This window comes from Rhineura floridana, chromosome 17 (assembly GCF_030035675.1).
Source record: "Rhineura floridana isolate rRhiFlo1 chromosome 17, rRhiFlo1.hap2, whole genome shotgun sequence".
Lineage (NCBI taxonomy): Eukaryota > Metazoa > Chordata > Lepidosauria > Squamata > Rhineuridae > Rhineura > Rhineura floridana.
Window position 1 is genome coordinate 15,895,463 of NC_084496.1, and position 15,408 is coordinate 15,910,870.

Genomic DNA, 15,408 nt, shown 5'->3' on the forward strand with positions numbered 1-15,408 from the left:
ACTCCTGATATAACAATCCATTTGTTCAGAAAAACCGCAGGTTTACTGCTTTAGACAAAGTCTCTAGGGCATTCTCTGCCCGTTTCCAACATTCCTCCAGACTTGGATCACTTTGCAGAGCTTGCCTAAAGCTAGCAGAATGCACAGTGCTGGTCCCTAACATGGCATTGTCTTCTTCAGCTGTAGAAACATCAGTATCAGAATCCACAACTCCTGGGGTATCTCCCCCCTCCTCCTCAGCTAGCCTGTTTTTAACAGGCATTGCTATGGGGACCAGTTCACTGGAAGAGGTGCCCTGAGGGATTAGCTCTTCTAATCCACATTCGGCTGACTGAGGGGACAGCTCTTCCGACTCAGTCAACTGCCCTAACTTTTGGCTCTGGCTACGAGTTATGCGTTGCATAGAAAGTCTTTTAAAAATAATGTCATTGCCCAATAAAAATCCCAGCCCCCCGTCTGGTGAACCAAAATGTTATGTTCCCATTCCTGATCTTTATACCGAATGGGAACTCTAGCCACAGGGACCTCCACACCTGTGGATCCATATGGGGAAACAGCGTATTTCAGATATTGCTAGGGCTGTACAAAGCTGCTCCAGAATCTTTGTAAGCAGTGACAAGAATTTGACTGATATAAATGGGCTCACTAAACAGTTTGAAAGACCATGCCCTTTGGCCTAGGCTGGATCATGGCCATGGCAATATTTCTCTGTGCTTGTTCTCCCAGCCCTTGCCCCTGTACCTTTCCCTGGGGTTGCTTAGTAACACTCACCCCTCTGGGGACAACTGGAGCAACAGCAGCGGTTGAAGCAGTGCCTGGCCCAGAAGCTGACCTGCTAACAGTCCACTCGTCCAAACTGCTCCCTTGGGAAGACTGTACTGTACAGAAGGTTCAGGAGGTTCAACCCTGCCTGGTCCAGCTGTATCCGCACATCTCACTGGTGCAACTGTAGGAGCTTTGGGGCACACTCCTGCTGACTTTTTAGGTGGTTTGGAACATTGCCATTTTACATGGCCTTGTTCGTTGCAACTGAAGCAAATGACATCAGTTGGGGAAGTAGATGTTTGCACAGTTAATGGGCTTTTCCCCTCCCCTTGCAACTTCAGCTAGCTCCAAAACTTCTTCCTTCCCTCCGCCACCTTCTCTGGTTGTTGCTCTTTAAAGACTCCCGGCTTCCTAAGAGGCTGAAACCGCTGGCTCTCACTGCCATGCTCTCGATGTGCAGCTAGCTTGTCGGCAAGTAGACCAGCTTCCCTAATAGTCTTGGGTCCTTGGTCCCAAACAATAACAGCCAAGTCTGCAGGGAGTCCTTTATAGAACCTTTCTCTGGCCATCAGGTCCATAAACTCCTCCACAGTAGTAACTCCTGCAGCTTCTTTCCACAACTGCAGGGCTTTCATAGTTCTGGCCGAAAAAGCCACATAGCTCTCCTTGGCTGTCTTTTGCACATTTTCAGACTTGCGCTGGCAAAAGTCTGTATTTAAAGCAAAATGTTCTTGAACCATCTCTTTAAAGAGAAGGTAATCATCCTCTTCTTCTTGAGACAGCAATCCCAAGAGTTCCAAAATGTTCTTGAGCAATCTCTTTAAAGAGAGGGTAATCATCCTCTTCTTCTTGAGACAGCAATCCCAAGAGTTCCAACAGCTCTCCACAGGCTTGTCCACGCAACAGCTTCATCCATAACTCCTGAGAAATCCTCTGGTCTCTATAGGATTGCTCAAAGACCTGGAAAAGCGTGTGAATGTCCCCACCAGCAGCAAACACAGGCAACAGACATTTGTTAACTTTTTCCAAAGCATCCTTGGGTCTGGGCTACTGCTGCTGACTAGTATTCAGCTGTAAACCCATCAACCCTCTTTGTAATTCAATCATTTCTTTCAGCTGATCTCTCAGCTCTTCCCACAACTCTCCTGCCGCCGCTGGAGTTCCGCTTCCCCCTTCCTCGGGGTTTCCACGGAGCTCAACTGTCTGGCATGCCCTGAGGGTCCTGGAGTGGGCTCCTCTTGGTCTAACTGCAGAGGGCCATCCTCACGGTCGCTATCCTCCAAGTTTCTTAGCTCAGACATCTTCTGTAGACTAGCTTTTGATCTGGTGGTTGTCATTCTTAACACACCCAAAAAATAAAAACCTGTCTGTATGAAGTCTCACTTTTACAGTAATCACTTTACCTTTAAAGGAATTAAATGCTCTCTGTACCAGGTGTGTTTACATGGAACTACTGACTTCAGAAATCCCAAACGCTTGCCACCCTGGGGTCCTTTGACCTCAGCAACCCCAAGGGGGTGTCCTTGCTTCTGAGAACAGTCCCAATTCCCTGGGCTACTGCTTCCTGGGCAAATACTTTCCCAGGGTTAGTTAATACCTAATACCAACCCTAGACGGTAGACTACCACCACCCCTTTAAATAGTCCTTCACTCTGAGTAAGGGGAAATTCAGAGCACTGAAATCCTAGAGCAGATCTATTGTTAAACTCCTTGCTCTGGAGCATTAACCTAAATTAATCAACAGTAGTCAGTAGCGTGTGGTCAAGGACTGGATTTAGAGCCAAAGCCCCAAGCAATACACACCAATAAGAAAAGGTAGTGTATTTAAAAGAAAAGAAAGGTACATATAAAAAGAGAGCAGCATATATTTCCTTTAAAGCCAATTACTCTCAACAGGGCTGAGCAAGAGATACATTTACATAACACTGAGAGATTCAAACAGACAAAAAAAATAACAAAAGCTTCATTAGCCTAGCTTAATACTCACTTCAAGTTGAAAGCTTGGTTCCCAATAGCTTACAAGCATCTTCAGGCGAGTCAAGGTAGATGGAATAGGGAACAAGTAACTGAGGGATCACCCTTCATTTTATGAGGTATAGCTGGCAACAGGGAGGGGGCCAATTTGCCATCCTAGGTGCCCCTTCCGTGATCACCTTCTCTGAAGATGAGGAGGGCTAGACAGTTCACACCAAGCGGTCCCTGATCTGCAATACCCAAACTCCTGATTTTGATCTTAGGAAGCAGGTAAGAGATAACAGAGAGACTCAGCTGCATCTTCTTGACATTAGCAATGTGCAGCTGTCTGGCAACAAAACACTTGGGTTTCCCCAGCATAGAGTATCCTGGAGGTCTTTCAACAAATCCCCCAGAATTCCCTCTGGTTGAGCCATTTTAGCTTGACCAAACTTAGCTATTCTTGACACAAGAGACTTGTGCTTTCTCAAAAACTCTGCTTAATGGTGTTTTTTTTTTAAAAAAGCCTAAAAATGATTGTTGACAGAATAATCTCCACTTTCTCCCCAAGCATCATTGCCATGGTTAATTATGGTTTCACAAAAAGTACAGCCTGATAAGATGCTGTTCAAAACAAACCTTGGCTTACCTTCGTGCTTTTGTTAGTTGCTGATTTGCAAGCCAATCTCTAGCATGTTTCCTCCCTGGCACACTCAAGGAAGGAGAGGAGGAGCACTGTGGGGACTTCTGAGTACCATGCCCAATTACATTACAACAGAGATCACTAACCTTTTGGGGGTCATGAACACAGATGCAAACTGGAGAAATTGTTGGCACCACATATACCCCAAAACCAAGCACACACCACAACCTTTTCTATTTGCTCCAACAGCATGCTTCTTTCAAGCCTAATTTCAGAAGGGGGAGGACCCTGAGGGCGCTAGGGAAGGCTTTGCAGGCACACCTGCATCCACAGATGCTGCATTAAACCATAGTTAAAATTAAAATGTGGCATAATGACATGTGAACCAGGCCATTGTAATAAGCATGGAACTGAAATAAATGCATATTCTTTTCCTGTGAATCCCTGCAACCTTTTCCTTCCCTGTGTCTCTGTTTCTTCTGTGGCAGTTTTAAACTTCTCAGGACAAGGAGCTGTCCTTTTATACTTTGTAAAGTGCAAGTTCTATATAGCTAACTAATAACAACATTTCAGTAACATTTAAAATGGCAATGCTTAAAGAACATACATTTTTGAAATTCCTTACCATTCACTTCAATCAGGTTTGCATTTTTCTGATTCAAAATTACATACAGCTCCCGCTGATCAGATTTCTTGCCAACAATCCAGTAGTCACTCATTGCCTTCACTATGATTTCTTCATCATCATCAACCCTAGAAGGAAGATTGTATGTACAAATCTTAGGATGTCCAATTAACTAACAAAGGAATAAAACCTGGCAAACACAGTTATTAACATTACAGATTTTAAACATGAGCAAGTAGATCAAGCTTGGGTATATTTTAGATTTTCCTCAAGTCTTATGTATGAAGTATTCTTATATCTGTGGTAAAATTTGTACCACAGACTCAAAAATTCTGAAGAATTTGCTAGCGTTAGAATCTAGCAGCTGCAATGATCAAAAGTGGGACACCCACAAATGTTATGGCATAGCCTCTCTCTCCCCCCCCCCCCCACAACAGAAATTATCCTGTTCGTGAGCCAGTTAGCCATTTCTTTTCCAGGTCATAAGATGTTTGGAGCTCCAGTAGGCCAATTCACTCAACCCCACTCGTTTTCTGTTTTTCTTTTCCAACTAACATTCTATGACACTTGGAGATGCCTTAGCATGCTCAGTCCTCACTAGGCATTGGAGGGGGGGGGGCTTCCGCTATTATCTAAAGTTTTCTATGTTAATACCTCTCTCATTTCTCACTGGCCAGGTTCTGGCTCCAGTTCTATTGGCGCTCATCCACATGCATTTGCGAATAGAAGGAATTATGCTTTGTACCTTATACAGTTACATAGACAACACAGGCAGATCCCACTTCCGGGAAGGATGACTTCGCTTGTGCCTGCTTTGTGAGACGAGCTCTCGTCTCAGAAGAAGCTTTTTCAGTTTTAAAATCAGTCAGAACATTCTTTTTGACTGGTAAAGATTTTCTCCCAGGCAGGGAGAAACATAGAGATTAACCACAAAAGCCTGTTTTTGTTGGGAGGACTGGATTTCATTAATTTATGAGAGAGAAGGTTCAGCCAGCAATGCCTACAAGCTCTAACTGATTAATGCAACACGTTTATCTTTTCTTCAAAGAAAAACGGACTTTAACAGGCAAGCATCCTTCTTTCTATTTTTTTTTTCACTTGGTTTAAATTGTTGCAGCAAAAACATTTGTCAATGAATCAGCTATAAAGAATTCCTGGGTGAGTTATAACTCTTCTCTATTATTCACGAAATTAAGGAGGAAAGAAATTGAAAAAGCTTATCTTTGTTTTTATTGCAAAAAGCTGTCCTGGAAGTGCATTCTAAAGATATAAACGGAAGAGGGATTTCTATTTCTAGGAGAAAAAAAAAAATAAATTTGATTTATGAACTTTGGAATATTATATGTCTGGGACTATTTTCTTTTTGGTCTATTTCATTTTGACGAATCTGCTTCTTCACGACGCCACTAACTGTTTTGATGCTGGGAACTAAATTTGTTTTGTATTCCTGAACATATAAGAGATAAGGCAGGCTGTTCTGTCTACGCTGTGATGTCATCAAGCCTGGAATATTAACCCAATTGTTGCTGAAATAAGAAGTGGGTTTTTTTCTTTTCTTTTGTTTTGTTTTATTTTCGTGGTTTTAAGAATGGCAATCAAGAAAGTGGCTGAGAATCTGGAAGTAATTATGTTTCCGAAAATAATGGATGAGATTGAGATAATGAAACAAACCCTGAGACAGGGTAGAAAGGAGATGAAAATTGAATTGGGCAAAATGACGCAGGAGCTCAAAGAAATAGGGGATCTTGTGAGAGAGGAGATTGATGAGATTGGAGATGAGAAAAGAAAAATTAAAGGGAAGATACAAGCCCTGGAGATTGGAACAAATGTGGAATTGGAAAAAGATCTGGAGTTTATGGATATTAGAAACAAATTTTACTGTTTGGAATTCAATGTTGTCTCTGAAGAAATTAATGAAGATATTAGAGATAAAGTTATCAATGTCTTGGATAATTTTCTGGACTGGAATGATGTGATGGAGCTTGACATAGAAAAAATCTATGGAATTAACTACAGATATGTGACAATGGAAAAACTCTCAAGAGATGAGCCAGTGCAGTTTGTAAAAAAGAAGAACAGAGATATGACTTTACAACAATATTTCAGCAACATATTCAGAATTGATGGCAAGGAAATATTTGTGATAAGGGAAATTCCCATCAGACTCTTATTATATGACTATGGCTACGACAGCAAGATTATGGGATACTGATAATGGAAGAATGGATACTGAAATTACTGGACATAACAGGACTATTGAAGATGGAATATGGAATTAATATTGATAATGGAAGAATGGCTATTGAAATTATTGGACCTAACAAACTTGATGAGATGGACTAATCGATATGTTTATTTGGACTATGGCTATGACAACAAGATTATTATGGGATACTGATAATGGAAGAATGGCTACTGAAATTACTGGACTTAACAGGATTATTGAAGATGGAAGATGGAATTAACATTGATAATGGAAGAATGGCTATTGAAATTATTGGACCTAATTGATTTGAATGAGATGGATTAATTGACATGCTTATTTGGAGAAAAATTGATAGATATATTTCTCAAAGAATTGAAACCTCTCTTTGACTTTTTGTGGAAAGAATAAAGTAATGTTTATGAGATTTGATGATTAATTAAAATAACTACTGGAGGAAAGTGATTTTATAATATAATTTAAGAGACAGGGTTGTTATATATTGTAGACTTATAACTGATCTGCGACAAATCGGAAATCAATATTTTATTTTATTGTTTAATCATTTGTTTTGTTTTGTTTTTTGTCTTTGAATGTTTTTTGATTTTGTTTTGTTTGTTTTATGAAAATTTGAATAAAAATTATTGATAAAAAAAAAAAACCACAGGCAGATCCCTACCCATAGGAGCTTACAATCTAAAATAGACAGCAGGGAAACAGGAGTAAAGGAGGACGGGAAGGGAAGAATGTGGGAAAATATTGTTGTGTGTATTTAGGCTTAATTACAATTGGAATTGAGGATTAAGCATACAAAAGCCAAAAACATACAAAGAAATGTGGGTTTTGAGGAGTGATTTGAAAGCAGGTACAGAGGTGGCACTATGTACATGTTAAAAGGGGCTGTTTTACACAGGGTGGGCAGCAAGGTAGAATGGACAGTGCCACTGAAGGAAGCAAGAGATGTTTGGTTAGCTGAAGATGGTAGAGTTCAAGGGAACAAACACCACAGGAAAGACACAAGGGGCAAAGCCATGGATAGGTCTGGAAGTGAACACAAGGAGTTTGTGCTAGAGAGAATGAGAAGCCAGTGAAAGGATCTGAGGTGGTTTATCAAGTGATCAGTGCAAGAGGATAAATAAACAGTTTTGGCAGTGGAGCTGGACAGAAGTGAAATGACTGCAGCAGACAAAGTGAGAGTTGGTCAGAGCATGAGTTCTAGCTTAGAAAACCGAGAGGAACAAGTGGATTTTTCTCTGTCTGTAAAATAGGTAATAATATAGTGACACTTTGCAAAGTTTTTTTCTGAGGGTAAACAAGATAAGATAACCCACTCTGAATCTTAAGGGATAATGAGACTTACTAATCTATATAAATGCTGATATACTATGAAGAAGATTTACACTCCCAACTTATAACTTTGACTACAGCATTACAACTAAAGGAAAACAAAATTACTTCAGATATGCATTGTCAGCTCCCTCTAGGCTGCACACCTTAACGTGGTGAGGGGGGTTGAGAGTGTTGAAGAAGCTGAGAGCAATGCCGTCAGGAGTCTAAACCAAGAGGCTAGACTCCTAGCAGGGGCACCCAAGGCGGAATGGTCAAAGCTGAGACACCAGACTAAGATGCATCCAAACTCAGAGGAAGGCAATGGTAAACCACCTCTGGATACCTCTTTCCATGAAAACCCTATGAACAGAGTATCCAAAATGCAACACGAGATAGTGCTGGAAGATGAGACCCCCCCAGGTCAGAAGGGCTACTGAGGAAGAACAAAGGAAAAGTATTAGTGCGCTGACTAGTGACACAGCTGGGTCAAAGCTGAAAGGATGCACAGATATGAAAGAAGAGTCCAGAGTTGTACGATGCACACAACAGGAACATGGAATGGGAGAAGCATGAACCAGGGAAAGTCAGAAATTGTCAAGCAAGAAATGGAACATATCAACATTACAATACTTGGCGGGAGTGAATTAAAATGGACGGGAATGGGACATTTTCAATCAGGTAACTACAAAATATTTTATGCAGAAAATGAGAAATTAAGAAGAAACGGGATTGCTTTAATAGTGAGAAGTGATGTAGCAAAAGCAATTAGCTATAATGCAAGGTCTGAGCGAGATATCAATGAGAAAAGGGAAACCTATTAACATAACCATCATCCAAGTCTACGCTCCAACGGCAAATGCAGAAGAGGAGTTGGAGAGATTTTATGCATAAGTACAGGAAGAAATTGATCACACACAAATACAAGATGTGCTGATAATCATGGGGGACTGGAATGCAAAGGTAGGGAACAGAGAAGAACTAGGAATTGTGGGGAAATGGGGCTTAGGAGATAGAAATGAAGTAGGAGAAAGACTTATCAACCAGGAGCAGACTGTGGTACAGATCATGAACTGGTCATATCAAAAATCAGAATAAAGCTAAAGAAGAAGAAGAACAAAGTAATCATAATGCCAAAATACAATATAAATAACATCCCAGAAGCATATAAAGATCAAATAAGGAACATATTTGAGGCTTTAAACTTAGTTGATAGAGAACCAGAAGAACTATGGAGTGAAGTCAGAGACATTATCAGGGAAGAATGCAAAAAGATAATACCTCTAGTTAAAAAGAGAGAAATACCTCAATGGGTGACTGAAGAAACTCTTAAAATGGTTAAAGAGATAAGGAAAGCAAAAGCAAAAGGAGATAGAAACATGGTTAGAACCCTAAATGCAACAATACAGAGGCTATTACGTAGGGACAAAGAGAACTATTACAATGGTTATTGCATAGAAATAGGACAACAAAAAGGGTAGAACAAGAGCCTATTCCAAAAGATTAGAGAAATTAAAGGGAAATTTAAACCAAGGGTAGGGATGAATAATCAACAGGGAAACACACTGACTGACCGAGATGAAATAAAAGGAAGATGGAAGAAATACACTGAAGAACTATATAAAAGAGATGCAAGGATGACAGATTCATTCATGGAGCAACCGTATGATGAAGAACCAGAAATTTTAGAATGTGAGGTGAAAGCTGCTCTTAAAATACTTGGAAGAGACAAATCACCAAGAACAGATGGCATACCAATAGAGTTGCTACAAGCTACTGAGACTGAATCTGTCCACATTTTGACAAAAATTTGTCAACAAATATGGAAAACTAAACAATGGCCCACAGACTGGAAGAGTTCAATATACATCCCAATTCCAAAGAAAGCGGATCCCAGGGAATGCAGTAATTATCGAATTATTGCCTTAGTATCCCATGCAAGTAAAGTAATGCTCAAGATTCTACAACAAAGGCTCTTACTATACATGGAGCGAGAAGTACCAGATGTCCAAGCTGGATTTAGAAAGAGAAGAAGTACCAGAGATCATATTGGAAACATACGTTGGATAATGGAATGGACCAAGGGATTTCAGAAGGAAATCATCCTGTGCTTTATAGATTACAGCAAAGCCTTTGATTGTGTAGATCATGAAAAACTATGGAATGTCTTAAAAGAAATAGGCATGCCACAGTATCTGATTGTTCTGATACACAACCTATACTCTGGACAAGAGGCTACTGTAAGGACAGAATATGGAGAAACCAATTGGTTCCCAATCGGAAAAGGTGTGAGACAGGGGTGCATTTTATCACCCTATTTGTTTAATCTATATGCAGAACATATCATACAGAAAGTGGGATTGGACCAAGATGAAGGAGGTATGAAAAGTGGAGGGAGAAATATCAATAATTTAAGATATGCAGATGATACTATACTCTTAGCAGAAACCAGTAATGATTTGAAACAAATGCTGATAAAAGTTAAAGAGGGAAGCACAAAAGCAGGACTACAGCTGAACGTCAAGAAGACTAAAGTAATGACAACAGAAGGTTTATGTAACTTTACAGTTGACAATGAGGACATTGAACTTGTCAAGGATTATCAATATCTAGACACAGTCATTAACCAAAAAGGAGACAATAGTCAAGAAATCAGAAGAAGGTTAGGACTGAGGAGGGCAGCTATGACAGAACTAGAAAAGGTCCTCAAATGCAAAGATGTATCACTGAACACCAAAGTCAGGATCATTCAGACCATGGTATTCCCAATCTCAATGTATGGATGTGAAAGTTGGACAGTGGAAAAGGCGGATAAGAGAAAAATCAACTCATTTGAAATGTGGTGTTGGAGCATACCATGGACTGCACAAAAGGCAAATAATTGGGTGTTGGAACAAATTAAACCAGAACTATCACTAGACGCTAAAATGATAAAACTGAGGTTATCATACTTTGGACACATCATGAGAAGACATGATTCACTAGAAAAGACAATAATGCTGGGAAAAACGGAAGGGAGTAGAAAAAGAGGAAGCCAAACAAGAGATGGATTGATTCCATAAAGGAAGCCACAGACCTGAACTTACAAGATCTGAACAGGGTGGTTCATGACAGATGCTATTGGAGGTAGCTGATTCACAGGGTTGCCTTAAGTCGTAATCGACTTGAAGGCACATAACAACAAATGCATTGTCAGATTTACAAATGCAAACTGAGTGATCCTCAGATTGTATCTAGGTGGAAGAATGGAAATCACCTAGTGAAGTCGCTGTTGATATCGCCAAGAATCTTCATCAAGTCAGGGTGAACTGATGTGAGTGAGATACTGGGTGTTCTCTTCAAGTGAATTGTACTTTTCTCTGCCAGGTTCATGTGATTGAAGTAGATAAATTTAAACTGAGGTTCCTTCTCCGACCTAGAAAATGAGGAAGGGGATGGTCAGGTAAGCAACAGAGAGGCCATTTATGCAAACAGTACACATTGGCTGCAGATGAGAGATAACTGGGCTTCCATCCTGAGTGGCTTACAACTAAAAACTCTGCCATACACTTTAATTTTTAAACCAGATTCAAAAGATTGTTCCTGGCAGCTCTTAAAATATTAGCAGCTGTCAAAGTCTGGAGTGGTCTCTATGACTTGCTAACGCTACTTCAGAATCAGGTAATTCAGAAAGGCTAGTGAGCAGATCCTAAGAACTACTGAGCCAGAAAAACAGAGGTGGCCTATAATGTAACATCACAGAACATGAGGCCCTCCCATTTTGTGATACATTTCTAATGAGGTCCTCGGCTTGGCCCTGAACAAGCTGCCAGACTTTGGAATTGTTTGACTGAATGCCCTTATCCAACCTGGAGTATAACTTCTATCAGCTCCAGCAATGCCAAACGGTCAGGGGTGATGGATGCTTTAGTCCAACAACATCTAGCATCAAGGCTGCCCTAGATGAAAATTAGGGAAAAATGTTTCCTTTTGATTGGCTGGTACAATAATCCAAGAGTGTTGGTCCTGTCCAGCAGACAATAGTCAAGACATGGTATATTATTTTAGGGAAAGGTTAGGAAAGCCACAGAAACCTACCTTCATGTCAGCCAATTTGTCCATCTAGCCCAGTACTGTCTACTCTGACTAACAGCCGCTTTCTACTGTTTCAGGCGGAGGTATTTCACATCACCTGTTACCTGTTCCTATTAACTGGAGATGCCAGGTATTAAACTGGGAACTTCTGCATGCAAAGCATCTGCTCTGCCATTCACTTCCCAACCAAGATCTGATGATGGTTGCCTGCACCAAATTCAATATTTCAACATTTACTAAGCAACACTACCAAAAAATCACTCATATATTAAAAAAAACTATTAATTTTAGAAATAGAAAACACAGCACTTTGAACCACAAAATGAATCTGACATCTGAAAAGAACATGCCAGATCAGGATCTGGTCAGTTTGATAGGTCTAAGTTCTACATATTTCATGTCTGATAAAGATACTGGGTTGAATTTTGTTGTCTACAACACTAGAAAATGAAATGTTTTTAAAGCTTTTAAAAAAAGATGTTTTAAAGATATTTTGTTTTAACATGTTTTTAAAAATGTTTGTTTTACTATAGCTTAAAGTCCATTTTTATGATGTTTTAGAGTGTTTTTAGAGTTTTTGTTGGCCACCCTGGGCTCTTACTGGAAGGATGGGATATAAATAATGATAATTTTGAAATTTGCAACTTGCAATAAATTCCTTGCAATAAATGTCACATGGCACTTCAAGGTAACTTGGTTAGCTTATTCCCTATTATATCAGCCCAGCTATATTAACACCGAGAGACACCTGACTTGATGAGTAGGAATTAGGGGGACTTCCGGTTCCGGTGAAGGGTGAGCAGCTCTTCCTTATCTAAGCCCTCTCCTGTTTACGTAACAAACTCAGTTAAAACCCATCTATAAAAACAACGCAGGAATATTAGATGGAATAAATACTGTTCCTGTGGAGGGGTCAACAAAAAGCCAAAAGAGAACAGACAGTAATGAGCAGCAACAGGCAGGAAGAGGTTTAAGCCCTTGCTGTTATCAATGTTTCGTCTGAAATAACAGAACAGAACAGAACAAACAAAATACCGCTCTGAAAAGAAAAGAGATCTGCCCCGGAAGAGAGATAATAGTCTGCATAACATAGGAGCCACAAACACATAAATATAAGTAATCACCAAATGGTTCTGACAAGGAGAGCTCGGAAAATGCAAGAAGCAAGCCTAGCATTTAAAGCAACACAAGCAGCTCAAAATGGCCAGGAAAAAGCCCTGCAGGCTCCGTTAATAACCCCTGATAACAAAGAAGCTGGATCCCAGCCAAAAATAACCCAGTTCTTCCAGCCACTTTCAAGTAATATAATGGAACAATCTGTGAGCCAGAACTCTCAAGGCCCAAATGAATGGTCAATAAATATTAAAAATCTCACAGAATGGGTGGAAGTTTCCCCTTTAACTCCCAACTTGGCGCAAGAGCTGAGGATGGCCGAACAACAGGATTTGGAGCCAACTAAGTCACATATCTTTGATAACAAAACACCAGAGGAATATATCCTTTTAGAAGAGCCAACAAATGAGTCATCTTTAAATGAGTCATCTTTAAATGAAGTCTCTGGCAACCAGCCTTTCCTAACAATCAAAGCAGTCAATGACCAACAGAATACAATCTCTGAAGGTTTGCTTAACATAACTGCAGAGCTGAGACAGATTAGAGTTTTCCTCACCGAGTGCAATCACTTACTAACGGATCTAGTTGAATTCCACTTAAAACTCTTGGCTCCCTTGCAACAAAACTCCTTAATCTCCTTAAAAAATGTTTTGCACCCTGAAAGTATCCAACAACCTACAAAAAAGGATCCAGAGTCGCTCACGAAAAAGCATCCGAAGAGAAAAAAAAGGAAAATGAAAACTATGCCAAAAAAGAAGAAATAAAAAAATATAAAAAAACACAAAAAAAGTAAAGGGGAACAAAATTAATTTTAACAAGCTTTTCAAGTGCCTGGACCAGAACACCTCAAAAACAAAAGAAAAAGGAAAAAAGCAAGAAAAGAATGACGAACCAAAAAATGGAAACTTAGACACCCAGAAAATGACTTTTACTAGGTCAAACTCTTCGACCTTAAATGGCCACCTAACAGACGTCCAAGCAAATCAACAAAAAGTGTGGGAACTGAGTTGGATCCGACACAAAATAGTTCTTGATAATTACCCCAAACCATTCGGTTTTCAGCCCCAAACGGAAAGGAAACATCATTTTTTAAAACTTCTACAACACAGCTCTATTTTTAACTTCAGCACGAAAGACATAATAAGGATCGAGTACCTTTACTACAATAAAGTTACCGCCAGGGCAGTCATCTCATTTGCAACACAGTGGAAGGCGAAAAACTTTTGGCAACATAGGACATCATTAGCAGGGCTAGGTATATATGTCTGTCGTTATTTTGAAAACAAGACACCACCTCTTCCTCTGATTGACACAAAGATGCTTAACTCTCCTCCAACCTCGACGATCAACAAGAGACTAAAAACATTGGAAGACACAACCACCTCAACTCGTGAAGACCAAACTACCGCGGTCCCAAAAGAAGACCATCACGTTCAGGATCCTAACGAGGCTAGACCCAATCCAGAAACCTCGGAGCCTTTGCCCTCACAGGAACTGAACCACACTCTATATTGGTCCCAGGAACCTCTAGATAAGGATGAAAAATCTTTATTAGAAGCTTTTACTGCCCTTCCGTTCAATGAAAGAATAGCAATACTTTCCAGACTGGATCTTATGAAATTCCGTCTGGTAAGTGCACATATCCAGCTACCCATGCCAAATCTTTCTCCTCAGCCACTCCGACCCACTGAAACAAGCAACGAGAATGTCCTTGATCTTTCAGTGATAATGGCAAATGAAACATCATTATTGGCATTTTCCTCAGCGGACTCAGACAAGTTAAATTCAACGCCCTCTAAGACGAAAAGAAGATCAAAGGAGGAATTAAAAACAAGCTCCAAAAGTAACGTGACAAACGATAGCGTTATCCTCAGTGCACACAATAATTGACCCTTTTCGATAATCTCATGGAACATCATGGGATGGAAAAACAAACTCCATGATGCAGAATGGACAGCGTATCTACAAAAATTTAAGATAATATGTTTGCAGGAGACCTGGCTCCCTATAGAGAACACACCACATCTACGAGGCTACAGAGGCTTCAATATCCCGGCTACCAAAAATAAAAACAAAGGGCGTGCAAGTGGAGGACTTACAACCTTAGTCTCGGTGGATCTTTTAGTGGAATCTGAGATCTTGCCCTGTGGAGACACTCAACACATATTAGCTATCAGGCTAACAGATAACAAATTTGGCACACTCATTTGCGTAAACATCTACTTCCCGCCTGCAATAGCTTGACTAGAATCAACATGGGAACATTTATCAGACATCATGACCGAAATAAGGAGACGACATCCTCAATCCCACATCATCCTTTGTGGCGACTTCAATGCCAGACTTGGCCAACTCAGACCCGGGGCAATCACCGCTACGAACAACGATCCTTATCCACCTTTACCCATAGAACCAAGGACATCGCGAGACATCCATTCCAACAAACAAGGCCGCTGGCTAGTTGATTTTCTGAGTATGACAACTTTACAATGCCCCCATGGTTCCAATCAGGATTCTTCCAAAGGAACATACACCTATATGACTAATAGAGGGGCCAGTGTAATAGATTATATTTTCATCTCAATGCCCCTCTATTTAGAGATCATGGAGTTCAAAGTAGATAACAGGCCAGAAAGCGACCATCTTCCTTTAATCCTGTATCTCAAAACGTCTCCATCCAGTCTTTCCCCATCATGTTCCGTGAGT

General features: G+C 40.3%; 1 protein-coding gene across 3 annotated transcripts in view; it reads right to left on the bottom strand.

Annotated features, from left to right (window-relative positions):
* Positions 1-15,408, bottom strand: part of CCZ1 (CCZ1 homolog, vacuolar protein trafficking and biogenesis associated) — a 63,531-nt gene that overhangs the window by 3,230 nt on the left and 44,893 nt on the right. For 2 of the 3 annotated variants that reach the window (XM_061600451.1, XM_061600448.1), the window contains 2 exons: positions 10,772-10,930; positions 3,987-4,114 (listed from right to left, as the gene is read on the bottom strand). In XM_061600451.1, coding sequence (XP_061456435.1) covers positions 3,987-4,114; positions 10,772-10,930 — 287 coding nt within the window. The remainder of the gene's footprint in view (positions 1-3,986; positions 4,115-10,771; positions 10,931-15,408) is intronic. The other variant, XM_061600450.1, reaches the window with a different exon arrangement.